General features: G+C 47.3%; 1 protein-coding gene across 3 annotated transcripts; it reads right to left on the bottom strand.

Moving 5' to 3' along the window:
* Window positions 1–1,419: 1,419 nt before the first annotated feature.
* TRIM14 (tripartite motif containing 14) lies at window positions 1,420–27,755 on the bottom strand. 3 transcript variants are annotated; one of them, XM_045562485.1, is made up of 6 exons: window positions 27,518–27,755; window positions 21,487–21,582; window positions 15,376–15,609; window positions 11,285–11,447; window positions 10,057–10,149; window positions 1,420–4,930 (listed from the first exon to the last, which is right to left on the bottom strand). In XM_045562485.1, the coding sequence occupies exons 1-6, from the start codon at window positions 27,731–27,733 to the stop codon at window positions 4,395–4,397; spliced, it is 1,338 nt and encodes a 445-aa protein (XP_045418441.1). In that variant the 5' UTR covers window positions 27,734–27,755; the 3' UTR covers window positions 1,420–4,394. The 3 variants fall into 3 exon arrangements, with proteins under 3 accessions (XP_045418441.1, XP_045418442.1, XP_045418443.1); XM_045562486.1 differs by lacking the exon at window positions 27,518–27,755 and adding an exon at window positions 27,295–27,487 and having other exon boundaries at window positions 21,483–21,582; XM_045562487.1 differs by lacking the exon at window positions 27,518–27,755 and adding an exon at window positions 27,295–27,358.

Below are 27,755 nucleotides of genomic sequence, written 5' to 3'. Positions count from 1 at the left end.
AGCAGGGCCTGGCTTGGGCTCTAGCCGAGAATGTGCAGGAGGTGGTTCCCAACAGGGAACCAGCGGGTCACCTCCAGGTCTGGGCAGACTGGAACACCAGAAGAGCCCAGGGTGCTCTTTAAACCCCGGCTAGATTTCCCCTGAGCGGAGGAATCGGTGAGGCTGAGAGCTGGAAGAGCCCCTGAGGTCACAGGACTGAACTCTGCCTTTTGAGTAGAGGCCTACGTGATGTGTCAGAGAGAACTCAGCAGGAGAGACATTGTCCAGAACAGCTTAGAGAAAATGACAGCATGTGTGATATGTGTGGGGAATTACGGGGTTGCCTGCAGCCACCTCATGCTGTGCCAGGTTGCCCACGGGGCTGAAGGGTTGATATCTGTGCACACGTCTAGCCCATTTGAGTTGGGAAGATCGGGTCTAAAAAACATCCCTGCCAGGTGGGAGGTGCAGTCTGGGCACACAGCGAGGCAGCAGGCGGTCCCTGTCTGGGAATTCAAGGCCTTTTGGGTGCAGGTGCCTCCACAGACATGCCTCCACCCCCATGTGGGTGAACAACTGAGATATTTACCAAGAGTCATAGGAGCCGAGACAGGAGTGGGGATGGTAGAGGGTGGGAGCATTGGCCAGGGAACACCACCTGGAACAGCTGGCACTTTAGTTCAACCTTGAAGGTTAGGAAGTGACTGAGGAATCGTGTGATTTGGCGGATGGGCTTTGGAAATGCTCAGAGTGCCTAAGGACTAGCAAGTGATGGGTTAGCAGGGAGTGGACACATGGGGAAGGAAGGAAGGGCTTAAAAGCCTGCTAGGTTGGACTTTGTTCTATGGGAAGTGGGGAGCCATGGAAGGTTTCTGAGCAGGACATGGTAGAATCAGACCTGGGCCCTTCATTCTCATGCTTACTCCCCGTTGTGTGCAGCTTGCCATTGTCAGCAAGCTGTCCCCTCATCATGTACTGACTCCTCCGCCCACCAGGCCCAGGCGGTGCAGGGCCACCTCTGTGTGCCCTCCGCTAGGCTGCACCTCCACTAGGCTGGCATCACGGTCTCCTGCTCCCTGACAAAGTGGAACTGCAGAAACAGAAGAGATCAGATAGAATAGGGAAGGGAAGGTCCCTGAAATCTTAGGAAGTGACTACAAATGGCTTCATTGTTGCTAAAGGATGATCACAAAGATGCCAAAAACTACATAATACTTCTTGGATAGGGATAGCTGGGAGTCAGGGTTTGTTTCCACATAAGCAAGAATTTAGTTACCTACAGAAGTAGTGAACTCCTCATCGCCAGAGACATCCGATCTAGGACCAGCTGACTAGCACTAGAAAGTTGTGGCAGGGATGGGTGACAGTGGGGGCCTGTCCAGGCCTGGGTGCTATGTACTCACTCGAAGCAAAATGAACTCCCAGTGAAGAAGAGCATGGTTAAAAGAGACAATATTCATGCTTTATTAAACCACATATTAGAAAATTGCTGTCATTTAAAAATATCTGGAAGCTATGTCATGTCAATAAAGAATTTTCATCTACAAATTAAAATCTGACAGAGAATAAGGTAAATTGACAGTACTCTATAGACACGGACCCCAAGGAAGCTTCATTCCTATGCTGAGAATATTCAGGGAGGCTCCTGCTACTGCCAGGTGGCAGCTGGGAGTATCAGTTGTCTCAGCACTCTGACAGTACAGTGGGAACGCCACCGGGGGTGCCAACAGGTCCTCGCACAACACTACACTACAGTTTTTAAGGCAATTTCATAACCTTTGGCCCATTTGAGCCTCACAGCACTGTTAGTTAGTGTCCTTACCCCCATTTTATATATGATACCGGCAAGTAAAAGTGACTAGCCTGAGGTCACACAATTGATTATGGACCGAGACTGCAGTTTTCTGGCTAGCACAGGCTTTGGCACAGAGCCAGTTTTCAGCTTGCATAGTCCAGTTCTGTTTCTGCTATGTGACTCCCCAAATCTCAAAACTAGTCCCCCTCTGGGTGTAAGGCCTCATCTCAGGTCCCAAGGAAGGTAATCCAAAGGTACAGTCAAGTTCCACAGAGTGACCAGGCAGAAGCAAAGCAGCTGAGGCCGTAACTCAACGAGAGGAGCCACAGTGAGCAGGTGCTGGCCAGAGACCAGCTGCATCCACTCTGAGTAGCAGGGCCCGACGCACATGAGCACAGACCTGGAGCTCACAGGCTGGGCCCAGACCCCAGCTCCACCACTAGCTGTGTGACCTGGGGCAAGTGACTCATTCTGGGTCTCCATTTTGCCCCGTGGAGACCTGGGATAACTTTCTACCCCCGAGGCATGACGTGAGGGTCAAGCGAGTTTAGCTGTAAAGCATGAGCACAGCGCGCTGCAAGACAGTGAGAACTGTCTTATTACTTGGGCCCTGCGGCTGTGGGTCTGGGAACAGGCCTTGGTCTCAGGGATGGACAGAGATGTGGGGTCAAGTGTACTAACTTCCCTCTGTCAGGAATGTCCTCTGCCCATCACAGTTCAGCTTTGGGCCATTTCTAAATTAATTAGAATTTTAATTAGGAGAACTAATTTCCCCTTTTCTCAGGATATCTGAAGCATAGTACTTAGACACCTACCCAGCTAGAGTTTTAAGTTATTTGGTTAGAAGTAAAGGTACTTTTGAGGTACCTTCTGCCTTGTATTCTTATATTACATTGGCCCATATGAAAGTACCATTTTTAAGGCAAAAACTATTGAAAATGGACAGTTTTATATGGTTCAAACTAATTAACGTACTGAAAGTCTGTTTAAACCGTGAGGGGGATTCAGCCTTGCGTTTTCCTCACCCTCCCACTGTCCTCCCACCAAGCACCTAAGAAAATGCTGTAACACAGTAAGACTTCAAAACTATCTAGGGAATTGACAAATCAGGATGGTGAACCTTCAGAACTAAGGCACAGGCCCTGGGAAGGGGGCCTACCTCTCCCTGCTAGAGGAGCTGCTGGTTCTCTGTTTCTGTCACTTCCTTGCAGAAAGCTGGGCTCTCTGGGTTTCCTTGGCAACATCTTGGTCTGAGGGATCTGAGGAGCATGGGGATGTCTGGCTGAGGCTGCCCAAACCCCACTTAACTCGTCTCCTTTTTGTCCCAAGACAGTGGGGAAAACTGCCAGTGGTTGCTTAGCAATAGTCCCTGCTGATTCCTTCCCAGCATCCCCTGAGAAATGAGTAAGTAAAATCTCCCAGCTTGAAAGCTGGGCCTGAAAACTGGGCCAGCAGACAGGTCAGACACTTGCCTGGGGGGGCTGGTGGGTGGGGGCACGGGTCTGGGCTGCAGGCCTGGCTCAGCCCTAAATCACCATGGGTAACTTAGTCTCCCCCGTTGTACAAGGAGGCCAGGCGGGGTGATCCGTGAGGCCCTCCCAGCTCAGCTGTTCTGTGATTCAGTGATGGGCACCTGCTGGTTATTAGTTCACTGCTTGGGAGGGAAGAGTGTAGGTGGGCATATCTGCCTTCCAAAAGCTTCCAATTTAGTTGGAGAGATAGGTCCCAGATTTCTAAGAAAGAGATTCTTGTGGCCTGAGGAAGACTAGGGCAGACCAGAAGGTTTTCGTCTACAAATGTGGGCCTGTGCGGCGTGGAGAGGACAGCAGCAAAGGCCACCATGCAGAGAGAGAACCATGTGACTCACACTTCTGATTGGAGGGTCTCTGAAGAGCAGCAAGAGCCAGATGAAGGTAAGTGGTCTCCGCCAGACTAGAAAAGCCTTGAATGCTAATGGAAAGAGCTTGTTTTTCGTTTTTCCATGTAGTCCTTGGGAGCCTCTTCAAAGTTCTAAGAGGTTAAGTGAGGTTTTAGACAGATCACTCTGGTTTTAGCACGGATGATGAGGATGGGAGACTGTTCAGGCCAGGGAGTGTTAAGAAGCTCTTGCAGCTGCTCTGGATTGAGGGGATGTGGACAAGCTGAAGAAGATGGAGAGGAGGCAGATCCAAGGGACCTTAAGGGATACAAGAGCAAGGCCGGGCGACTGTCATTCATTGACAGATATTTACTGTGTGCCTACTATGTGCCAGGGTTCACGTGCTGTAGGAGGGAGGAGGTCCTCAGGCTGAGCATAACGTATTCAGACAAGGTCAGGATGCTTAGGGCTCTCCTGTGGGTATGTCACTTTCAGGACCCTGGACTAAAAGTAGTGTAGTGTAAGTGGCAGTGGTGGTGTCTGTGTGTGGGGAGGTCTGATAAGAGACAGCAGCAGGCGTGTGTTTAGGACATGTTTGAAACTAGCCTGGGAGAGGGACCGGTCACGGCACTGAGCGTAATTTGTGGGGAAGGGCTGGGGCAGAGAGAGGGGCTTAGAAAGTAGGAAGCAGACCAGCCACTCTGCTCGAGGTGAGACCAGGTGAGACAGGATGGTCGGGGAAGGTCACTCCGGCCTTCGCCCCTAAGGCAGCCGAGGGATGCTGATGGCCCCTTCCCAGAGCCGCAGCGCCGGGTACAGCGGCTCCTGGAAGGTGGCACGGAAGGTGTGCAGGTGGCTCATGCCACCCGTCACATCGTAGAAAGCGAGGACGCCGGCCTCGTAGTCCAGGAAGATGCCGAGCCGGTCGGGGTCGTCGCGGGGGTGCAGGCGGCTGCGCTGGCCGTCGTGGAAGGCCCAGTACTCGAGGTCGTAGCGCTTGAGGCACCAGGACTGGCGGTTGCAGCCCAGGCGGGCGGCGGCCGAGGACCCGTGGCGCCGCAGGGAGGCGTAGGCCGCGCCCACCCACCAGCCGGCGCCCGCCTCCTGCACGTCCACCTCCCAGTAGTGGCGGCCGGCGGCGAAGCAGTCGCGGCCCAGCACCTGCCAGAGCGCGTCGAACTGCAGCGCGGGCGCCGGCCCCAGGCGGCCCAGCAGGCCGCAGCGCACAGTCAGGCGGTCGGCGGAGAGGCGCAGGCGCGCGTGCATCGTGTCCGGCTCCAGCGTGGGCGTGCGTGCGTCTGCAGGGGGCGGGGACACGGAGCCACGCCTGGTGGGCGGGGCAGGCTCTGCGCCCCGCCCCCGGGCGCCCACCCTCTTGCTCCCGGCCGTCGCACGCGCGCGGGGTACAAAACGGGAAGGCGCGGAGGCCGCCCAGGGAGGGTTTGGAGGCCACCCCAGCTTTTACCCCAATTGCCTCTGGGGAGGTGGCTAGGGGCTGGGGAAGGAGAGAAAATTCTACCGTGCACCCTTTATACCATTTGAATTTTGGACCACGGAATTGCCAATTTCTAAGAATTTAATGAAAAAGCAATCCTGTTACTAACACGGGTGTATGTCCTTCCAATTTTTTCCCCCCCGCTAACCTGCCGTTTTATAGTTTTGCTGCAGATTGGTATCATACTGTACATACTCTTAGATAATCTGCTTTTTAAAATTTGTTGATATGAACAATTTTGCCACATCAAATATTCTTTAACATGAGCATTTTAGTGATGATTCTCAGATTTTGATGTATGGACACATTTAATTTAATCCTCTATTGTTTTGAGTATTTAGGCTTCTTAAAAAAGCTTTTGGAAATACTAATAGGATTATATTTTTATGTATCTGATTACTTCTTTAGGGTATATTCCTAAAAGAGGAATTGCTGGGTCAGTGGGTATGATTGTTGTAAGGCCTGTGATAAATATTTCCAAATTGTCCTCCAGAAAGTTTGTAGTGATTTAATCTCATTAACATTTCTCTTTGCATTATATCATGTATGTAGACATGAAGTTTTTTTTTTTTTTAAGTCTGGAACATAGGGTTATATAGGACGTTCACCTTTAGTAGAAAATGCCAAACAGTTTTCCCGTCTGTTTACACTTTTAACAGCAATGTAAGAGAAATTCTTGTTATCCACATATTTGTCAACCTTGGCATGATCAGTTTTTGAAATTTTAGCCATTCTAGTGGGTGTGCAGTGCTGTCTGATGAGGTTTTAATTTTCAGTTTTCTGATGACTAATGTTGAACACCTTTTCATATATTTTTTTTTTTTTTTTGAGACAGAGTTTCACTCTGATACCTGGCTAGAGTGCAGTGGTGTCATCAGGGCCCACTGCAACCTCGAACTCCTGACCTCAAGCGATCCTCCTGCCTCAGCCAGCCCTTTTCATATCTTTATTGGTCATATAGATACCCTAATCTTTGTGAAGTACCTGTTCAAGTCTTTTGGTGATTTTTAAATATTAATTGTCTTTTGCTTACGGATTTGTAGAAACTCTACAAATTTAGGATGAGTGTTTTTTTGAGTATCTGTTTCTGAATGCAAATTATATTCTCCCACTCTGAGGCTTTTTATTTAAAGAGATGGGATCTCTATGTTGCCCAGCCTGGATTTGAACTTCTGGGCTCAAGCAATCTTCCCTGCCTCAGTTTCCTGAGTAGTTGGGACTACAGGTATGCACCACCACACCCAGCTCCTTTGAGTGATTTGATGAAGAGAAACTCTTAATTTTATTGAAGTCCAATTTATCAATTTTTATATGGTCAGTGTCTTTTGTGTCTCGTTTTTTTTGTTTGTTTGTTTTTGAGACAGAGTCTCACTCTGTTGCCTGGGCTAGGGTGCCATGGCGTCAGCCTAGCTCACAGCAACCTCAAACTCCTGGGCTCAAGCAATCCTCCTGCCTCAGCCTCCCAAGTAGCTGGGACTACAGGCATGTGCCACCATGCCCAGCTAATTTTTTCTATATATATTTTTAGCTGTCCATATAATTTCTTTCTATTTTCAGTAGAGACGGGGTCTTGCTCTTGCTCAGGCTGGTCTTGACCTCCTGAGCTCAAATAATCCACCCTCCTCAGCCTCCCAGAGTGCTAGGATTACAGGCATGAGCCACTGTGCCCCGGCTATGTCCCGTTTTTAAAATTTTTGCCTACCCCAAGATCATGAAGATTTCTCTTGCATTATTTTCTAAAAGCTCTGTTGTTTTCTCTTTCATATTAGAGCCTCTAATTCACTTGGAATTTATTTTTGTTACTGGTGTGAGACAGACATCAAGATTCATTTTCTTCCCATATGGATATCCAATTGACCAGTATCATTTATCAAAAACATTATCCTTTCCCCACTGTACTATTGTGTCATTCCTGTTAGAAATTAGGTGACTGTATGTGTAAATATGATTCTGAACTTTGTTTTGTTCTCTCTGAGACAGTCTTGGCTATTCTCCACCCTTTTATTTCTATAAACACTTTAAAATCTGCTTGCCACTTACAAAGAAAAAACTTCCTGAGATTTTGAATAGGATTACAATTGAATCTATAGATCAGTTGGGAAGAACTGATATTTTTACAATAGTGAGTGTGGTATGCAAAAGAATGACCCTCTAAAGTTGTCCACATCCTAATCCCTAGAACCTGTGAATGTTAGGTTACACAGCAAAAAGGAATTACGGTTGCTAATTAGCTGACTTTAAGAAAGGGAAATTAGTCTGGATTATCTAGGTGGCCCCAAAGTAATCACAAGAGCCCTTAAGAGTGGCAGGAGGCAGAAGAAGAGAGTTACACAGACATGTGACCATAGAAGAATGGGCCAGAGAGATGGACCATTGCTGGCTTTGAAGATGGAGGAAGGGGCCATGAGCCAAAGAATTCAGGCAGCCGATAGAAGCTGGAAAGGGCAAGGAAATGGACTCTCCTTTAGAGCCTCCCAAGAGACCTCATCCCAGTGAGATTCGTATTGGACTTTCATCCTACAGAACTGTAATCTAATAGATTTGTGTTTTAAGTCACCAAGTTTGTGGTACTTTGTTACAGCAGCTACAGGAAACATACAGTGAGTGTTTCAGTACAGGAACATGGTATATCCCTCCTTTTATTCAATCTGTTTTTACTGTCTCAGAGGAATGTTTTGGTGTTTTCTGTGAAGAGGTTTTACACATCATCTGTTAGATTTATTTATTTTTAAAATTTTACTTTCTAATTGTTTACTGCTAATATACAGAAATTTCGTTGATTTTTGTATACTGATATATCAAGCAGCTGTTCTAAATTCATTTAGCACTTCTAAATTACCTTTAGATTATTTGGGATTTCCATAATTCGTATCATCTAAGAATAATCTCTTTTTTCCGTCTTCAGTCCTTCTTGCCTTTCATTTTATTGCCTTGAGGTACTGTCTATGACATCTAGAACAACGTTGAATAGAAGTGGTTATCGTGGGCATCATTTTCTCCCACTCTGGGCAAATACCCAACAGAAATGCATGCATGTGTGTATCAAAAGACATGCACAAGCTGGGTACAGTGGTGCACGCCTGTAATTCCAGCTACTTGGGGGGCTGAGGTGGGAGGATCGCTTGAGTTCAACAGTTCAAGACCAGACTGGGCAACATAGCGAGACCACCATCTCAAAAAAAAAAAAAAAAAAAAGACATGCACAAGAATTTTATAGCAACATTATTCACAATGGGCAACACTGAAACAATCCAACTGTCCATCAGTAGTATGAATAAAGTGTGCTACACCCATACAGTAATGGAACACTACACAGCAGTGAAAATGAACAGACTACTGTTGCACATGATAATATGGGTAAATCTCATAAATATTATGTTGAATAAAAAAGTACAGTCTGAATGATCTAGTTATATATAAAGTTTAAAAACAGGCAAAAGTAACAGTGTTAGAAGTCAGGAGAGTAGATACCTTTGGAGATAGTAATAAGAAGGGACATGAGGAGGCTTCTGGGGAGTGCAAATTTCCATTTCTTCATCTGAAGGAAGTTACTGAATGTGTTTACTTTTACAGAATCAGTGAGATGCACACCTTTGATTTGTGTAAGTTTACTTTTAAGAATGCATGTCCAGTGTAAAAAGAAAATAAAATTTCAGAACCTTTCAAATTTATTATGCCAAGGGGAAAAGTTAAACCTTGGAAACTGAGTCACATAATATGGCTGTTTTTTCTTTTCTGGTGCATGATCATTGCTTCCTGACCTTTGTGTTGAGATGTTATACATTAACCAGACTCTCTAGTCTTCATGCAAACCTAGACCACTGTTACCTTGCTTAACATTACAATGTTAAGCAACCCCCTTAGTGTAATCAATACTAGCCAATCAAACCTTACATCTGTATGTTAGCCTTTATATGGAAAATGCTGTAATTCTGTTCAGCACCTCTGCTTTTTTTTTTTGCCTATAAAAATGAACTTCACTTTTCCCCACACTGGGATCCCTAATCACCATTCTTTGGTGTCCTTGTGTCCCCAGAGGGCTGCCCTCTACTTGGGATTGAATAAACTCTTTTAACTGGATCCTGAGCCTTTTGATCATTTTAGGTTGACACCCAGTAATTCCACTTTGAGAAATTACTCCTAAAAAATAATCTGAAAATGAGCTAAGGTGTATTCATTTGTTCATTAATTAATTCAACAAATGTGTACAAGAATGGATTTATATTATAGAAATGAAAATGTAAACCAGTCTAAACATCCAACATTATGAGATTGGTTAACTATGACACATCCATTCAATGTAATACCATGCAGCATTTAAAAATCATGATAATATTTATATTTACTGAATTGTTCAAGCTATATTGTTAAATGAAAAAAATTACAAAAGCAGCATCCCATTTTTTAAAAATCTGTCCATATACATGCTTTAAAATGTCTGAAAAGATATATACTAAAATATTAACAGCATTTATCTTTGGCAGAAGCAATTGTATATTCTATAATTTCTGATTTTCTACAAGAAGCATGCATTACCTGTACAATTTTTTGAGAGAACAAAGATGTTCATAATATATTAGTAAATGAAAACACAGATTACAATACAGTATGTATAGTATGATATGATGTTTGTAAAATAAAAAGATGTATTAAACACATCATTATATGTATATTAGATATGCCAAAGAAAAAGGACAAGTAATAATAATTATTCATGGGAGAGGGATTATGAGTAATTTTCTTTTTTCTTTTGTTTCCTAATTTTTCTACAATGAACACGTATTACTTTACATGTCTTTAAAACTAATAACAAAAGTTTTTTAAAAAATTGGGTTCCTTAATAAGAAAAAAGGGGGGCCTCCATTGCCATGACCGTCCTTGGCCCAGCATCCCACCCTCGCCACCCTCTCCCCACTCCCAAGGTCTTACATTTTAAGAAGAGCGATCGCTCAGGTGAGGGGCTGATTTTCAGCAGCGTTCCTGGCATGGTGCTGGAGGAGCCTGAGAGCTGGCAGTTCATGTCTGTAACGAATTGTGAGAAATGAGCGCCTAGTGCTCGTGCAAGCAGCACAAAGAAGACAGACTAAAAATACTGCAAAACTGGAGAGTCGCATAATCGCTCCCCAAGAATCACTTGCAAATTTAAGTAGGAAATGAAAATTCACAGCAACAGGCAAACTCCAGGACAAGTGAAGTCAGCTAGGGCAGCACTCAGGGGCGGGCCTTGCCCAAGACGGCGGGATTGGAGACCTGGGCGAGGAGCCTGGCAGTCTGGCTCCAGAGGCCGTGTATGTGACACGGTGCTCTCCTGCCCTTCAGACCCACAGAGAGAGCCTGCAGAGTGCTTCTGTCATGTCACCCTGCGTGTCCTCTGCTCAGAGGCCTTCCCCACTGCCCCGTATGAAATAGCTCCTCCTCGTCACTCTCCCGTCATCTGTCATCTGTCTTGCCCTGCTTTACTGTTCTTCATGGCAGTTCTCATCGCCTGACACGTTTGTGTGTTGTCTGTCTCCCCCACCCCAAAGACTGTGAGTACCACGAAGTAAAAGGAGCTTTGTTTTGTGCCCTGCTGTGCCTGGCACGTAGTAGAGGCTCAATGCATATTCTGAATGAATCATAACAGCAGAGATGAATGAATGAACGAAAAGGTATTTCTGAACACCTGCTTTGTGCCAGGCCCCGCAGGGACCTCGGAACCTCAGAGCTAGACCCAAAGTGGTTCCCGCCCTTCAGGCATTTGCGAGGGACATCTCATGAACACACCCAGGCAGGACACCACAGGCCTTGGGGGGAGGGCAGAGAGGAGATGGCCAGGAGAGGGAGTGAGCAGAGAAAGGCTTCCCAGCCAGAGGAGGAAGAGGAGGAGGAAGAGTTGGCCATTCCAGCTGGGAGCCCAGGGCAGGTGAGGTTCAGTGTGGCAGGATCCCGGGAGCAGTCCGAGGGGCAGAAGCAGGGCAGTGTGGCTGGAGACAGGCAGGACTCGGCCTCAGGAGGGGAAGGAGGTGAAGTCGTGAGGGTGGGCTGGGCACCAGGCCCGCCTGGCCCAGGGCCTCTGAGTGAGGGAGACGTGACTTAGAGTGACGGTTTTCACAGCTGTCTCAGGGCTAAAGGGTGCTAGGAGAGTTAAGGACACAAAGGTGGTCGAATGGCGACTTACTTTCCTTAATGCGAACGTCCATTGGCGTCTGTAACGTACTCTGCATGGCTTCCACGAGGCCCTTAAAGAAGCTCTTGACGGGCTCGAAGGAGACGGGCACGGGGTGGCACAGCTCCCCGAGGCACATCTGCCGCTGCATCTCCTGCTCGGTGGCCGTGTATGCCTGTGCGGGCACGCGGGGGTCAGGGCGGCTCGGGGAGCTGCCGGCTGTGTCCCAGCCCCCACTGCGCACCCAGGACAGACCCAGGCAGCACACCCAGGCCCCGCCCTGCCCTGGCACCTGCAGTCAGCCCAGGCTGGGCCCCTGGAGAGACCGTGCAGCAGGGCCGAGGTGGGAGACCTCGGAGGCTGGGTTTCAGTGCTGGCCCTGGGCATCCCCCCACCTCCTTCCATGTTCATGGGCCGCCCCCTGTGCCAGCTGTGAAGGGGCTGATGGGCTGACACAAGGGCCCTTCCCTGTGACAGGGGCCTGCCTCAGGGGCAAAAAGGGTGAGGGGCCAGTCTTCCTGGGCAAGGAGCCCCTGGGGCTTGTCCTAAGGAGGGAGCAGGAAGATGCATCCCAAGAGGGAAGCCTGGGGTGTGGCCACCACAGTGAGCGTGCATCCTGTTTTCTGCCTGGAAAGCACCTCTTAAATACCTTCCTGTGTTGTGCAGCTTTGCTAAGTACAAGCTAGAAAACTCACTCTCCCCACCCCTCTGCATCCCTGCTACAGGCATGTGACAAGACGCCCCCAACCCAAAGCCTGGATTTGGAAGTGAAGGTGAAGGCAGTGACAAGTGTATGGCTCCTGGGGACAGCAGTGGTGGAGGCTCTGGGTCAGGAGTGTGAGCTGTGAAGTCCTGCCCAGCAGGGGTGCAGTGGGGTCTACATGGCACAAACCCCTGCTGTGGCCTGGACTTCATTCCTATTGCCCAATCTTCCACCTGGACTCTCCAGGCCCCTGGAGAGCCTGCGAGCCACCTAGTCCTTTCATAAACGCCTTTCTTGCTGAAAACAGTTACTGTGCGTTCTCGTATTTGCACTTTCGGAAGGGTTGTCCTGGGCAAGGAGTTGGGAGGCAGCAGACTGCCCCAGTTGAGCAGGTCTTGGCTGGCAGCAGTGTTACCCCAGAAGGGATGGGCGGATGGGGGCCCTAGGAGGGAGAGAGGGTGGCCTGGCACCCGGGGCAGAGGCAGGCCCCACCTGGCAGGATGCTGTACCTTGGGAGGGGGCAGTGTGATGGCCGTCAAGCCCCATCCAGCCTAGAAGGCGGAGGGTCTAGAGTCCACCCTCATTTTTGTGGGAACCAGGGTTAAGGCCACATGCAGAGAGCTGGAGGTACGCTGGTCAGAGAGGCGCAGCACTATCAGGAAGTCAAGGGAGAGCAGGATGCAGCTCCAGGGAGGTAGGAGGGTGGCTCAGAGAACAAAGGGGTGGGGTAGGACTGGGGGCCATGAGAGGACAAATGCCACCACCTAGTAACCCCAAACTCCAGCAGCTAGCACAGGACCTGACACATAGTAGGTTCTCGATAAATATTCATGATGGAATAAATGAATGAATGCAACTGAGCACAGCTGCTTCTTGCCTTTGCAGGCTCAGGGAACAGCCACCCATCTCTCAAGCCAGAAACCGGGCATCATCTTGGTTTCTCCCTACTCGTTCCCCACTTCCACTCACCATTCCTGTCACATCTCTTGAACCTGCCTGTCTCTGCCTATCCTCACTGCCCCTGCCCTGGTCCAGGCCACCCTCATCTCTCTCCTGGATGTCGTGGCCTCCTCCCTTTCAGCCTCCAGTCCTGGCCTCCCCAGTCCATCCTCCATTCTGTCACCAAAGTGATCTTTCTAAAGCACTAACCTGGCCACATTAATGGTCTCTTTCTTTGGTTAAAAACATACCCCTGGCTCCTGTCTCTCTATAGGACAAAGTCTAAGCTCCATGGCCTGGCACATAAGGCGCTTCCTGAACTAACCCTGACTTCCCGATCCAGCTGCATCTGACTATCCCCCTCCCTTACACCCCACACCCCTACTCCTCCCCAAGCCAGGCTGTACCCCAGGTAGTTCTCAGCCTGCCAGACTCTCAGGTGGACATAGTTCCTTTCTGCCTGGGATGTCCTCTCTGCTTCGTCCCTCTGTATATACCCAGTGAGCACCCACTCATTTCCCAGTACCCAGCTCCATCATCACCTCTTCCTAGAAGTCCTCCCAGACTGTCCTCCCCCACACACAGAGAGTTAGCCATTTCTTGGACGTACTTTTACTAGCTTGCTTCAGCTATATTGTATATAACTGTCTGAGCCTGTCTCCCCACCCAACTATGAGCTCTTGATGTCCAGCAGGGGGCCTGGCTCAGTATGAACTGATGAATAGATGAATGAACAAATAGAAGAAAGGAATGATGAATGATTAAAATCAGTAGCTCTGGCACAAGAAAATTAAAAAAAGAAATGACAGAACCCTGAAAATGTGTTTTATGATGTGAGAATAGCATTCTTCTCCATGGAAGCATTCCTTTGTATTAGATATCCTTAAAAATTACCATCATTTAAAAAGAAACAAACAAATGTACTGCTTTGTGCATCTTGCCCTTTTTATTTATTTATTTATTTATTGAGACTGAGTCTCTCTCCGTTGCCTGGGCTAGAGTGCCATGGCATCAGCCTAGCTCACAGCAACCTCAAACTCCTGGGCTTAAGCGATCCTACTGCCTCAGCCTCCCGAGTAGCTGGGACTACAGGCATGTGCCACCATGCCCGGCTAATTTTTTATAAATATATATAGCTGTCCAAATCATTTCTTTCTATTTTTAGTAGAGACAAGGTCTCGCTCTTGCTTAGGCTGGTCTCGAATTCCTGACCTTGAGCGATCCTCCCACCTCAGCCTCCCAGAGTGCTAGGATTACAGGCATGAGCCACGGCGCCTGGCCTTGCCCTTCTTAAAGTACAACGTCCATTGTGCCTATAATTTGGCTGAAATAGCTGATAGTGAGACACAGGTTGAACTGACTGAGGACACAAGAAGGCACAAGAGTGGATATATCCACCAGGGAACTGGCTTGGCTGGTTTTGTACTGACTGATTCATTTGTCTGTGTTATTTTACAGCCAAAGCCCATGCTAATCTGGGGTTAGATTCAGTGCCACCTTTAGTTATATCCTTGTCCCACAGCCTTTAAAGTTACAAAGGTCATCTAATGCTGCAAGATTTTCTATACAGAGAGAATAATGAAACAAAGAGAAAACCAGACACAAAATATATGCCATGAAGTCTTAGCCTAGTTAGTTGAAACAGATTTGGATTTGAGATTCCCAGAAGCCAAGGCAAAGAAGGAAACTGGAAGAGTTATATTAGCGGAAAAGCAATCCTGGTGCACAGGTGAATGTACAGGGGTATTGACACCAGACAGGAGTTTCTCCCATGGTTCCCTGAAGACAGGAATATCATCCTCAACAACATGCTTTCATTAAATGCAGCAATGACCATGACAGGGGCTATTTCTTAGTCTCTTCTTCAACAAAGGCCAGTGGCCAAAGAGTGCCATCCTTCTCTCTCCCTTGGGCAAACTATGACTCAGCTTTTGGAATTTGCTCAGTAGCTAAAAGGACACATGCCTTATCAGGATGGGTGTCTCAATTTAAGACTATACAGGCAGAGGACCAGGCAATGTGCGTTGTGGGTTTATAGTCAGAGAGACCTGGCTTCGGACCCCAGCTCTGCCACCTACCAGCTATGTGAGCCTGGGTGAGTCACTTCACCCACCTGAGCTGCAATTTGTCATTCATAAAATGGGGTGAGGATAGCCACTTTGCAGAGTTCTAGTGAATATGAGAGCTAAGATAAGATACATAAAGTGCTCAGAACACAGAGGCCCCATGGCTGTTGATATTATTTCATTTGTGGCTGTTAATATTATTTAATTAGTCCAAGATGTATATTATCTGCCTAACAATGTATATTTTCTGGCCAGTTGTGTGGGGGTGAGAAAGTCTACATGGTGACAAGGCAATTCTCTGTATATTTGCTTAGTGTGTTCATACTGTGCTCAAAGCCACAATCACTAAGCGGAAATGGCAGGTGGCAGCTTGTAAGCAGAAACCCCAACATTACCTGCAGCCGCTGTACAGGACAGGGCTCCTGACTGATGCTCCAGACCCTATTGGAGAGATCATTTATGATGTCAATTTGCTCTCTGCAAGACTCAACTTGCTCCCTGTACATCTGGAGGACAAGCTGGGTGCTTTTATCAATGAATTTCTTGGCCAGCACTTCCTCTTCATCAAGTAGCAATCTGAGTTCAGAGAATTTCCCCGTCAGCCAGGTTTTACTTGACTCTGCATGAGCCTGGGGGGAAAAAAAAACCAAACAGTTGCAGATGATATGTTTGCCAACCAGGAAATCCAAAATAATCAACATGAGAAAAAAATTATAACCTTGAAAAAGCAAGTTCAGCAAGGTGGCCAATCAGATACAAGATCAACTTATGAAAACTCAAGCTTTCCTAAGTACCAGCCATCATCAGTTGAAAAATGCATGGAGAAACAGAAATCCTTTTTAAAATAGGAGGGAAAATAGCAAAATATCTGAAAATAAACCCAAGAAAACCATACCCCTGAATGGGAAGATTCATTGCTATAAAGATGCTATTTGTCTCTAAGTTACTCTATAAATTTGATGAAGTCAAAATCTTAACATGCAGATTAAAAATTATTAAATTATTATGGGGAAGAATAAGCACAAGAAAAGCCAAAATTGCTTTAAAATGATCAATAAAGGCCGGGTGCGGTGGCTCACGCCTGTAATCCTAGCCCTCTGGGAGGCCGAGGCTGGTGGATCGCTCAAGGTCAGGAGTTCGAGACTAGCCTGAGCGAGACCCCGTCTCTACTAAAAATAGAAACAAATTATCTGGACAACTAAAAATATATATAGAAAAAATTAGCCAGCCATGGTGGCGAATGCCTGTAGTCCCAACTACTCGGGAGGCTGAGGCAGGAGGATCACTGAAGCCGAGGAGTTTGAGGTTGCTGTGAGCTAGGCTGACGCCACGGCACTCACTCTAGCCCGGGCAACAAAGGGAGACTCTGTCTCAAAAAAACAAAACAAAAACAAACATATGAAGAGCCACTCAGCCTTCCCAGCAATCAAGGAAGTGAGCACTGTAATCAGAAAATAGTTTTTGACTATTAGATTGGAAGAATTTTTTCTTAAGAGACAGAGTCTCGCTCTGTTGCCCAGGTGATACCATGTTATCTTCTTAGTGAGACCGCATGTGGTTTGGCAGGAGATGGCAGATGAGTTTCCTAAATCTGTGTTTCCTATACAGTGCTCTAGGCAATGGATACGTTCTGAGGCTACCTCGTACCACAGGCTTCATGGATTAAATCGGCTTTGGGCTAGCCTGGGAATTAGTCCACATTTATAACATGGTTGCAATGGGTCAATGAGCCTAGACCCGAATCTATCTTATTGAATGACCAAATGAAGAAAAGAAAATGTATTCCAAACCCTTGATTTATGAACATGTTGGAGGCAACATAAGTAAATAAAGGACCTTTATAGAGAAACCAAGAGGGCAAATATCTCCTCCCAACCAAGCTATGCTCCAAGCAGTTTCTACAGGTACACTTTGTAAAGAATATACAAAGGAAGCTTAATGACACTACACCTTATTCTAACTCTCAGTGCAGGGATAACTATCTGAAAACAGCCACCAGAAAACTTGAGATGTAAGCAGATGAGGATGGTTATGCAACACGATGGGGGCAGGGAGAGAGAATGATGGTAATGAAACAAGGAAGTACGCCGTCTAGCTTGGGTGGCATTGGTTCAAAGTGAAACTGGATCCCAACTGAACCGAGCTGGGGTTTGGACCCAGCTGGGTGAGGGCCAGGTGGAGTCTAGCTGACGAAGGTCTAGGGAGAGGAAGAACTGACCAGCCATGAATCCGTGGCCAGTGCAGGCTGGGGGACTGGCACATGGGGTGCTGGCTGCTACGCAAATCCAGCTCTGGGTTCTGGGGTGAGGAGCTGAAGGGAAGGAGCTGTTTTGCTGAAAACTCAGTAAGACTTCGGACAACCCTGCTCTGCGCGCCTCTCAGGAGGCACCGCCAGGGAGGGGAGGCCTGCTCTCCAACCCTGCCCAGGACACTTTAGTATTGGAACCTCTCAGACTCTACGGTGGCAGCACCAGCAGGAGGAGGTGGGGTGTGGAGACCAGGGGCGTTATCAAGGTCAGCAGTGTGGCAAGGCTGGGTCCTCATCTTCCCATTCCCAGCCTGACAAACGCCAGCTCATGTCACCCATTGGTCCCCTGACCCATTCTGTGGCTCAGTCCCTACAGCTCTTGTGGGTCACAGGGAAAGGCACAGAGCCAGGAACTGAGGCTATTTATTCTCCCCCCCAGGGTTTCTGGGTCCCGTGCCAGTCTGAGTCTGTGACAGAGGTTCCTTTCCTGCCTGTCCCCAGCTCTGCTCTGTAGGGTAGAGGGGCTGAGCCCTGTAGGCTGCACTTCCAGGATCCTCCTTCAGGCTGGGTGCGTTCAATGGGAGGAAGAACTAAAGGGAGATCCGGAGGTGAGGCCAAGGGAGCAGCCAGGGCACCCCTCCCACCAGGGCACTGTCTCCATGAGCGGCTGCCCCCCTGAAGCCCCTCCACCCTCCAGCTTTCACAGAACAGGCCCACTCTGGTTTCAGCTTCTGCCTAGGTGGCCCTGGCCCCTGCGCCCAGGGGTGGAGGCAGCTTCCTGCAGGCGCTGACTGCCTCACCATCTTCTGGTTGGCTCTTCCGTGTTTGTGTCACCATTCCCTGCGTTAATCTCTTCTGTCCAAAACCATCAAAGTGGCTTCCATCTTCCTGGGTGGACTTGATGGATACCACTGTGACCCCAGGTCCTACCTTGCTATGTGACCAATGACAAATTATTTCAGTTCTGACAGCTTATACACATTCCAAATCCCTAACTATATCTGGATTCAATAGACAGTAACCAATCTTAAATATATCTATGTATCTATATGTATATACATACACACATTATTTTTTCATTTATAAAAGTATCAAGAGCTCATGGTAGAAAATTTGGAAGATTCGGAAAGAACATAGCCACTCTGCTATATTGTCATCTAATCCCAGTTTAAGTAAAAAGTTAGGGGAGCAGGCTGAGTGTTGAATTTTCCCTACACCTGGATGTACTACTGGCCCCCATCTTAGTCTGTTTTCTGTCACACATAACAGAATACCTGAAACTGGATAATTTATAATGAAAAGGAATTTGTTTCTTACAGTTATGGAGGCTGAGAAGTCTAAGGTTGAGAGGCTGCGTCTGGTGAGGGCCTTCTTACTGGTGGGGACTCTCTGCAGAGTCCTGAGGTGTCACAGGTCACCACACGGCAAGGGGCCGAGCACGCTAACTTATAAAGCCACAGTCCCATTCCTATGACAACCCATTAATCCATGAATAGATTAATCCATTCATGAGAGCAGAGCCCTCATGACCCAGTCACCGAGTAAGGGCTCCACCTCTCAACGCTGCCACACTGGGGATTAAGTTTCAACATGTGTTTTGGAGGGGACAAACATTCAGACCATAACACCCCTCGACCGTGCCACAGTGGGGGAAGCAACCAGCTTATTTAACAATGTTGTAAGAGAAAATCATTTAATGGGTGTTGGTTAGGGATTAATGACCAAGTCCTTCTTAATGGTTCTCTGGAAAGGAATGCTTGGTTAGGCCTGGTCATTGGCTTCTGAACAGCAGACTTTGGACCATGTATGAATTCTATTGATGTTAATTTGTTTACAAAGTTGTTTTATGGATTAGTTTTCAGGCAAATGGCCTTTCCCCAGTACTGCCTCTATGTAAGTCAGTACTGAGCAGAATGGTTGTCCCAGACCTTTCTACCACAAGCTATGCCTGTCCCAATTCAACAGAAGGCATTAGGATCCTTACACATGTTTGTGCCTATTGCAGATTCGTCACCTCCAGGACTGTGTTCCAAAGGAAATAAGTTACCAAAAATATTCACTGTACTGTCTGGAAATAATCTAAATGTTTGACATTAGGTAAATGATTAATAAATCATGATAGATCCATAAAATGGAATATACAGCCTCTAATACTGACATTAAAAAAGAACTTTTAATGATATAGGGAAGTGTTAGGATCTTAAACAAACAACAAAAACCCATATATAAAGTGACATACAGTTTTGGTCAATAAGGAAGAAGAAACTGACACAGAGAATCCCTCTTCATACACAGAGAAATGCTGATAAGTGAATTTAAAAATTATACGACCAAGCTCAAAATAAAATAAACAAGCAAACAAACAAAAAAGGGAAATTCTCAGGTGCCAAAACCAAAGAGGGAACTCAGTGTTAGTGGCCTGGGCAGGTGACCTCAGAAGGTCATGCATACTGTATGATTCCCTTTTTTTTTTTTTTTTTTTTGAGGCAGAGTCTCCCTTTGTTGCCCAGGCTAGAGTGAGTGCCGTGGCATCAGCCTAGCTCACAGCAACCTCAAATTCCCGGGCTCAAGCGATCCTCCTGCCTCAGCCTCCCGAGTAGCGGGGACTACAGGCATGCGCCACCATGCCCGGCTAATATTTTCTATATATATTTTTAGCTGTCCAGATAATTTCTTTCTATTTTTAGTAGAGATGGGGTCTCACTCTTGCTCAGGCTGGTCTTGAACTCCTGTCCTCGAGCGATCCTCCCGCCTCGGCCTCCCAGAGTGCTAGGATTACAGGTGTGAGCCACAGTGCCCGGCCATGATTCCATTTTTATGACATCTTCCAGTGCCATAATTACAGAGATAGATAACAAATTAATGATTGCCAGGCGTTAGGGACTGTTGGAGGAAAATGGTGGGGGTGATTATCAAGGTGTAGCAGGAGGTAGATCTTGGCAGTGATGGAATAGTCTGCATTTTGCTTGCAGTGGTGGTTCTTTGAATCTACACATGTGATAAGTTGATATAAAACTATATACACTGTCAATATTTTGGATGTTGTACTATAGTTATGTGAGATGTAACCCTTGGGGCAAACTAGGTGAAGGTATACAAAATTTCTCTGTACTATCTTTGCTACTGCCTGTAAATTCATAAAAAGGTAAAAAGTTGTGGGATGCGAGTGGGGGTCTCAAAAGAAAGAAAACCATTCCTTAGATTAAGGTGAAACCTGCCCCAGACCCTCCCTTAGCCCCTCCACACTCTCTTCTTCTGGGCCCCCTAACCATATCTGCTCAGAGATTTGCAGGCAGTGAACCTGGTCCTCAGGCTGAACAGCCCAAGCCCCTCCCCCATCCCTGCAAATGTTGCAGCTTTCACTTCCCAAATCCTCCGGAAAGGATTTATCTTCCTGAGCCCAGAGTGCTGCTCTTGAAGATAGGAGGGACACTATTAATAATCAAACTGGGGCCACAGTGTGAACCACAGATGTCCCCAGCATACTGGGGTGTGAAGACATCTGAGGGAGAATGGACATTGGGCAAGTGGGGGGCCAATTCTGTGGGCTGGCCTGGTCGCAGGAAGAGCTGGGTGCCAGCTGTTCCCACAGTCAGAGCCAGTCCTCCTCTCTGACTGTGGGACCCTGCCCCAGGCCTCACTGCAAGGAGGGAGCAGCTGAGGCTGGGAGGGGAAGGGACTGCTGAGTTCACACAAAAGGCCCCTAAAAATGCAACAACTTTGTCAAAGTCAAAATGGCTGCTCACAATATCATCAGCCTCAACTTTCCATTCAAAACTTCACACAGAATCTATTTAAATAAAAATCATTATGAAAGGAGTAACTTGAAGAAAGTGCGTATTTATGGAACATATTCATACTCTATTTAATTTCAACGTGGCAATGAAACTTAAAGAGGTATTTGCATATTCCTTAGGCTGTATTTTGCTTTGTTTAAGGCAATTTGCACTTGGAGAGACCCTCCAAGAGAATGGCAGCTGATGCAAAGGGACCAGAGATTTGCCACAAAGCAAAGGAAATCGGAGCCTCAAGGCCCCTCACTTGCAGGGCATGGTCTTGCACCTAATTTTGTCTGTAATTTTGTGTTCTTGCTCTCAAAAAGGGCCCCCTAAATTATAGAAGCCCCAACCTCCACCAAACCTGAGCTGTCCCTGTGAGGTTGGTTGTTAATTTTCCTTGGCTCCATATTGGGGGGACCCTGTGTCTCAGAGGAACCGTGGGCATCTCCATCAGAATAAGGAAGAAATGTCTTACTTGCCTTGAGCTTCTCTTCGGCATCTTCTATCTGTGTTATATTGCCAACTTCCTGCTGCTTCTTGGTTGCCAACTGCTTTAAACATTCTTGGGTGAGTTTCTGTACAGGAGGAAGTTAGGAAAAAAGTCATAATACTGTCACTTTTGAGATAACAGTCTCCCCAACAGGGGTCATTTCCTCTCACCCTTTATTCTTTTTCAGCTGAGGTATCTGAGACTGGGAAGGTGAGGGGACTTGCCCAAAGTCATGGGGTGAGCTAGGGGATGAGCTGGGACTAGGGTCCCTCTGCTCCTTAGAGGTCCACACCGGTATTCCGCGGATCTTGACGTGCTCCACACACATTTTTTTTGTAGGACAAGTCTAGCCACTCAAATAGGACCTGAAGGCAAGCAGCTTGGGGTGCAGGGAAGAACATCCACTTTTGAGTGACTATTAACTGAGCACCTATTACATGCTGGGTCCTGTTCTAGGAGCTGCCCTCATGAAATGTATATTCCAGGGAGTCTGTGGCCCTCTGGCCCTGGACTGGGTGAGAGGGCCATGGGGTTCATGCTCCCTGCTTCCTGCTCTCTCCTACCTTCCATATCTCTGCTGTTTGAAACTGTTGTTTTTCCAAAGGTGTGGTCTGCGTCCCCCTCCCCCACAGGTGTGACCTTATCTCCACCTTCACCTTTCTTACACCTGGCCTTACACTCAGCCACTGGGCCCTGCCCCGTTGACTGGGAGCTTCCTGAGGGCAGGCCTGCTCCATTCATAGCTCCCCACAGGGACGGTGGAGTGGGGGGCACCTGGGCGTGTTTGCTGAACTGAACAGAATTATCAGGGGCTGCTAGCTTCGAGCAGAGCCGGAAGCCCCCAGCAACCTGTTACGAGCACAAGCCCCAGAGTCAGGAGTCCTAGGTCTGAGTCCCAGCTTTGTCCTCCCACCTCTCTCAACCTCAGTTTCCTCCGCTGTAAACATGGGGATAATCCCACAGGGTGGCTGCAGGGCTAAATGAGAAGATGCACACAGAATGCCTGGTAGACAGTAAGTGCTCAATACATGTAGCTCTTATTGTGACTTTAACATCCCACAAGCATTTGCTACTGTGTGCACAGTTTTACTCTAGGCAAGGGGGCAGGGGTGGGTGGGGGATGGTCATAACCCAAGTATACGCCATGGCTTCAACTTCCAGGAGCACATCCGTGTGCTATTGTGATTTCCAAGCGTTCAAGTCCAGCTCCTGTACCCAACTCAAGGACTACCCCGACCTCCTGGTGCCTATGCCCTCCAGCCACAGATGCTTTTCCAGTCTTGGTACCTGGTGACGCCCTACTCATCTTTCAAAGCCAGTTCCAATGACACCTCCCCCAAGAAGTCTTCCTGGACTTCCTGTTCCCAGCTCTCACTGTCTTCTCTCTGGTTCCCACTGACCAATGCCTTGGACCCCTCAATTTTAGTACTTATCACACTGTGTTGTCACTGTGCTCTCCCTCCAACCAGCCAGGGAACTGCTCCAGGTCAGGGAAGGATTCAATCTATTCCTTGACTCATGGAATAAGGCATGTGCTTAAACAGATGTTTGGTGAATGAATGATGGATGGATGAAGGGTGAACAGCTAGGTAAGTAAGTAGGTGTGTGGATGCAAAAATGGGTATGCATAGTGTCAGCCTTAAATAACAAGATTCAGAAAATATGATTAAGTATAGAGTTTATTTGAGCCCACAGCTTGAGGATGGCTACCCAGGAGCACAGATTCAAGTTGCCCTGAATATACACTCCAATGAGCAGCAGTTACCAGTGGGTTTTTAAGGGAGAAAGAAGAGGCAGTAAATCCTTTTAAATGCTCAAACTGCCTGCTTTGGATCCTCTGAAGTATCTATAAAAAGCGTTCCACCCTGTGGTCTAGTGGCTAAGAGTCTGTGCTGCAGGTTTGATTCCTGGTCAGGGAATGAGACCTGTTTGTTTTAAAGTACTTGTCTGGGCCAGGCTTGGTGGCTCACACCTGTAGTCCTAGCATTTTGGAAGGCTGATGCAGAAGGATCACTTGAGGCCAAGAATTTAAGACCAGCCTGGGCAACAAAGCAAGACCCAGTCTCTACAAATAATAAGGAAAATTAGCCAGATGTGGTGGCACATGCCTGTAATCCCAACTACTTGGGATACTGAAATTCCCCAGGAGTTTGAGGCTGCAGTGAGCAATGATTGTGCCACTGCACTCCAACCTGGGCAACAGAATGAGATCCTGCCTCTTACAAAAAAAAAAAAAAAATTAAAAAAACTTACTTGTATGGCTCTTGGCTCTTGACCTTTTGGGGTACCCCTTTGTTACTGATCCTTTTCCTTCACATGGAGAACTTCTGATTTTTGGTCTTTTTTTTCTGTCTGTGGGTGTACGGGGCTTTTGAGCCTTATGCATAGATGCACAGCTGAGAAGCTGAGATCCTAGAAATTATGGCTGTGCAAAAATGTGGATGGTTCTCCATTTGCAGCTAGTGAGACTTTCTTCGAGCCATCTCTGGGATGGTTCTAGATCTTGGGAAGACAGCTTTGCACCTCTTTGGAGATGCCTAGTTCGCCCTTGGTTAAGTCATAACCTTGGTTTAAGGCTTCTTGGTATTGGTAAACCGCTTGAAAAGATAATTGGTTTAAAAGAAAAGAAAGCTGGATATGAAGTATTTACAAAAGATAGGCCCTCAGGTAATGTACGCTTGCTTCTTTTTCAGAGCTGTCCAGGCTGAGTTCAGGCATACAGAATGCTTTCTTTACCCTATTAATTAAAGGGCTTTACCCGGAAGTCAGTAATCTAATCCGGAAACAAGCCAAGTTGAAAAGACAACCTTGTCTGACTACACTTGTCTACAAAATATACCTTTCTGGCATTTAGCTGGCTATTTTGAAATTTACATCTATAATGAAATCTCTATTTGTAAGGGTGTCTAGCTCTGTGCACCTGGAGGAGGAGGAGGGCTGAGTTTATAAATGAACTTCTCCAGAATCTTTCGAAAATCTTTTTCAATAACTTGTTGTTGGCTGGGAGTGGTGGCTCACGCCTGTAATCCTAGCACTCTGGGAGGCCGAGGCGGGAGGATCGCTCGAGGTCAGGAGTTCCAGACCAGCCTGAGCAAGAGCAAGACCCCGTCTCTACTAAAAATAGAAAGAAATTAGCTGGACAACTAAAAATATATAGAAAAAATTAGCCGGGCATGGTGGCGCATGCCTGTAGTCCCAGCTACTCGGGAGGCTGAGGCAGAAGGATTGCTTAAGCCCAGGAGTTTGAGGTTGCTGTGAGCTAGGCTGATGTCACGGCACTCTAGCCTGGGCGACAGAGTGAGACTCTGTCTCAAAAAAAAAAAAAAAAGAAAAGAAAAGAAAAGGAGAAAAGCTTATATGGCCAATCACTATTCTTGTTGCACTTTATGCAAATAATAAGGCCAAGTATAATAATAAAACTTATTTTGCAAGTAAATTTGTCCTACTAAGATTTATCTTTGGTAGAAATGGGGAAGTGAAAAAAGAAAAATTATGTTTCAGAAGAAAATTATAGCACACCTCTTATCAGATTCCAGCTCTGACCATTGTTTTTGAGTTTTTATTATTTTCCTACAGTTTGGACTAAATACTGAATTATTTATTTAGCAGGCTAAATTATTTATTTAGGCTACAACAAGGAAAGTTGTAGAACAAGTTTTACAAGCCAGTTTCCTGGGTTTTAATTTTATGATGTTTTTAGTTGACTCTCCAATGAAATAGGTGTTGTTTTTTTTTTTTTGGTCTGGCGTACAAATTCTCTTTTTGATTATAATCCTTATGTGCATTATATTTCTATTATGTATCTCTCATTGTTTTACTTCTTCTGTAGAAACTAAACTCATGGCATTCCAAAGACCAAAGCTAAGTCAACAAGTGACAGCAGCTGTATAAATCAGTGATTTGACTGAGGTCTCTTTTTCCCCCCCACCCTGTGATGCCATTCCAATACAGCTTTTGGCACTCTTAAAATTCCTCACTGAGACATGTCCTCCGCCCAGGTGGAACAGGACTAGGTAGGAATGAGCTTTCCTAGTGACAGGACTAGGCTCTAGAACATAAAAGGAGCCCAAACCATGAGTTCATCCACAAGGCTTTTCTCAAAAGACCTTGATGAAAACAGGGGAAATGACAAAAGAAAAATAGCTCACAGCAGCATGAGCTATGTGAGGTATACAAACTTTATCAGGCCCAGAGAGACCTGGGTATGGAACTTCAGTCTTGCCCCCTTCCCAACAATCCCCCTCCACGCTCAGGTGTGGTGGGGGGCAATTGTTTAAAGGCATTTTGTTCCTGACTAGCTGCCTCACCCATTATCTTCCTGTTCCCAGAATTTGTGATACAAAGAGCAATGTATAGCCAACCAATAGCTTGTTATTTTAATGCAAATTATTGGTAAACAACTTAGGAACTGCCTCTTCTTTTTTCCTTAAAAACCCACTGGTTGGCCAGGTATGGTGGCTCACGCCTGTAATCCTAGCACTCTGGGAGGCCTAGGTGGGTGGATCATTGAGCTCAGGAGTTCCATACCAGCCTGAGCAAGAGCGAGACTTCATCTCTACTAAAAATAGAAAGAAATTAGCTGGACAACTAAAAATATGTAGAAAAAATTAGCCAGGTATGCTGGTGCATGCCCGTAGTCCCAGCTACTTGGGAGGCTGAGGCAGGAGGATTGCTTGAGCCCAGGAGTTTGAGGTTGCTGTGAGCTAGCCTGACGCCATGGCACTCTAGCCTGGGCAACAGAGTGAGACTCTGTCTCAAAAAAAAAAAAACCACCAATAAAATTAAAAAAAGTAAAAAAAAAAAACAAAAACCCACTGGTAACTGCTGTTAATCGGAGTGTATATTCAGGGAAACTTGAATCTATGCTTCTAGGTAGCCATTCTCAAGCTTTGATGCCAAAACCATGAGTTAATCATATATTCTGAATCTCGTTATTTAATGTTGACAATAGGTCAACAAAATGGACAACTGGGTGCCTGAGCTAGATCTCTGGGAAGTAGCCTAGGTAACTCTGAATAACAGTTTTTTGAGAAGCTATTATTATTATTATTACAGCCATTTTATACATAAACAAAGGAAGGCTATAGAGACAGGGGCAGGCCTTGAACCCAGGACTCAACCAAGCAGGCCCCCTCTGGGCCCATTTTCACCTTGGAGTTCCAAGGTTCTCACAATGTGGTGGTGATGTCATGTTGTGCAGGGGAAAAGGTCAGTACTCACAGATGGCTTCTTGGAGGTGGAAGTGGTAGAATCAACGAGAGTCAGAGACAGGAAGGCCTGCCTGGCCCAGCCTTCATGACAGAGCCACAGAACAAGCCAGCTACAGGGGTGGAACTGGAGCCCAGAGCCCCCTGCCACCATTAGGATTAAGCATGGGTGAGGGCCCCAAGGTGAGAATGGCCCTTTGGGGGGCAGTTCTATGGGAGGCCTGGGTTCAAGGCCTCCCCGGCCTCCAGAGCCTTCTAGTGATCTAGAAAATGGCTGTAATAATAGTAATAGTTGGCACAGGCTGTCCAGAGCAAGCATGGGAGTGTCTGTGTGGAGGGGGGGCAGAGAAGGAGGTAGAGGTGACAGTCACTCCTCAGTTCACAGCCCCTTTCTGTGAACCCCGGATTGAGTAAACCAGAGAGATGTGTGTGTGGCCGTTTTCTAACAGGAAGGGTTTTCACCTCTGCTAACTAGAAGGCAGATTTTCATCCAGCCCAAGGCCAGTGTGGTGGGCCCCCCATGGCGGACGAGGTCACTGACATCTGGGTACAAACAGCCTGGGCTCCCAAGTGCTCACTCCCAAACCCACCTCTTCTGAAGGTATCCTGATGGCCTTGGCTCGCCGCCTGTGCCCTTCCTGGGCCTCAGTCTCGCGCTCTGAACTATCAGTTGACACTTAAACGCGCTCTGGGGCAACCTCTGGTTTTCAGGTTCTCGAGGGCACTGCAGTGGGACGCCGGGCACGACCCCTCGTCGGCCGTTGCCCCTGGGCTCGCTCCCCCACACCCCGCCCGCATCCCCATCGTCCCCACCTGCACGTGCATAGCCTCCTCCAGCGCCAGGCCGACCGGGTGGCCGCGGTGCGCGCCCAGCACCGGGCAAAGCGCGCACACGCAGAGGCGGCAGCGGCGACAGAAGAGCTCGACCACTCGGTCGCGATGCTCCGGGCAGCGCCAGCCGCGCACCCCCTCGGGCTCGCCGGGGCCGGGCCCCCCGGGCCCCCAGCTCCGCTGCCCGGCGCCCGCCATGCATCCCCGCGGCCTCGGCCTC

The sequence above is a fragment of the Lemur catta genome, chromosome 10 (assembly GCF_020740605.2).
Source record: "Lemur catta isolate mLemCat1 chromosome 10, mLemCat1.pri, whole genome shotgun sequence".
Lineage (NCBI taxonomy): Eukaryota > Metazoa > Chordata > Mammalia > Primates > Lemuridae > Lemur > Lemur catta.
Note: the sequence above shows the minus strand (reverse complement) of the source record. Positions and strands in the feature narration are given on the sequence as shown.

Excerpts from the sequence above, each read along its gene's own strand:
- TRIM14 (XM_045562485.1), bottom strand. The coding sequence starts at position 27,733 with ATGGCGGGCGCCGGGCAGCGGAGCTGGGGGCCCGGGGGGCCCGGCCCC. Across the intron at positions 21,583-27,517 it reads AGGAGGCTATGCACGTGCAG|AAACTCACCCAAGAATGTTT; the intron begins GTGGGGACGATG and ends CCTCCTGTACAG. Across the intron at positions 11,448-15,375 it reads GTCCTGTACAGCGGCTGCAG|GCATACACGGCCACCGAGCA; the intron begins GTAATGTTGGGG and ends GTGCCCGCACAG.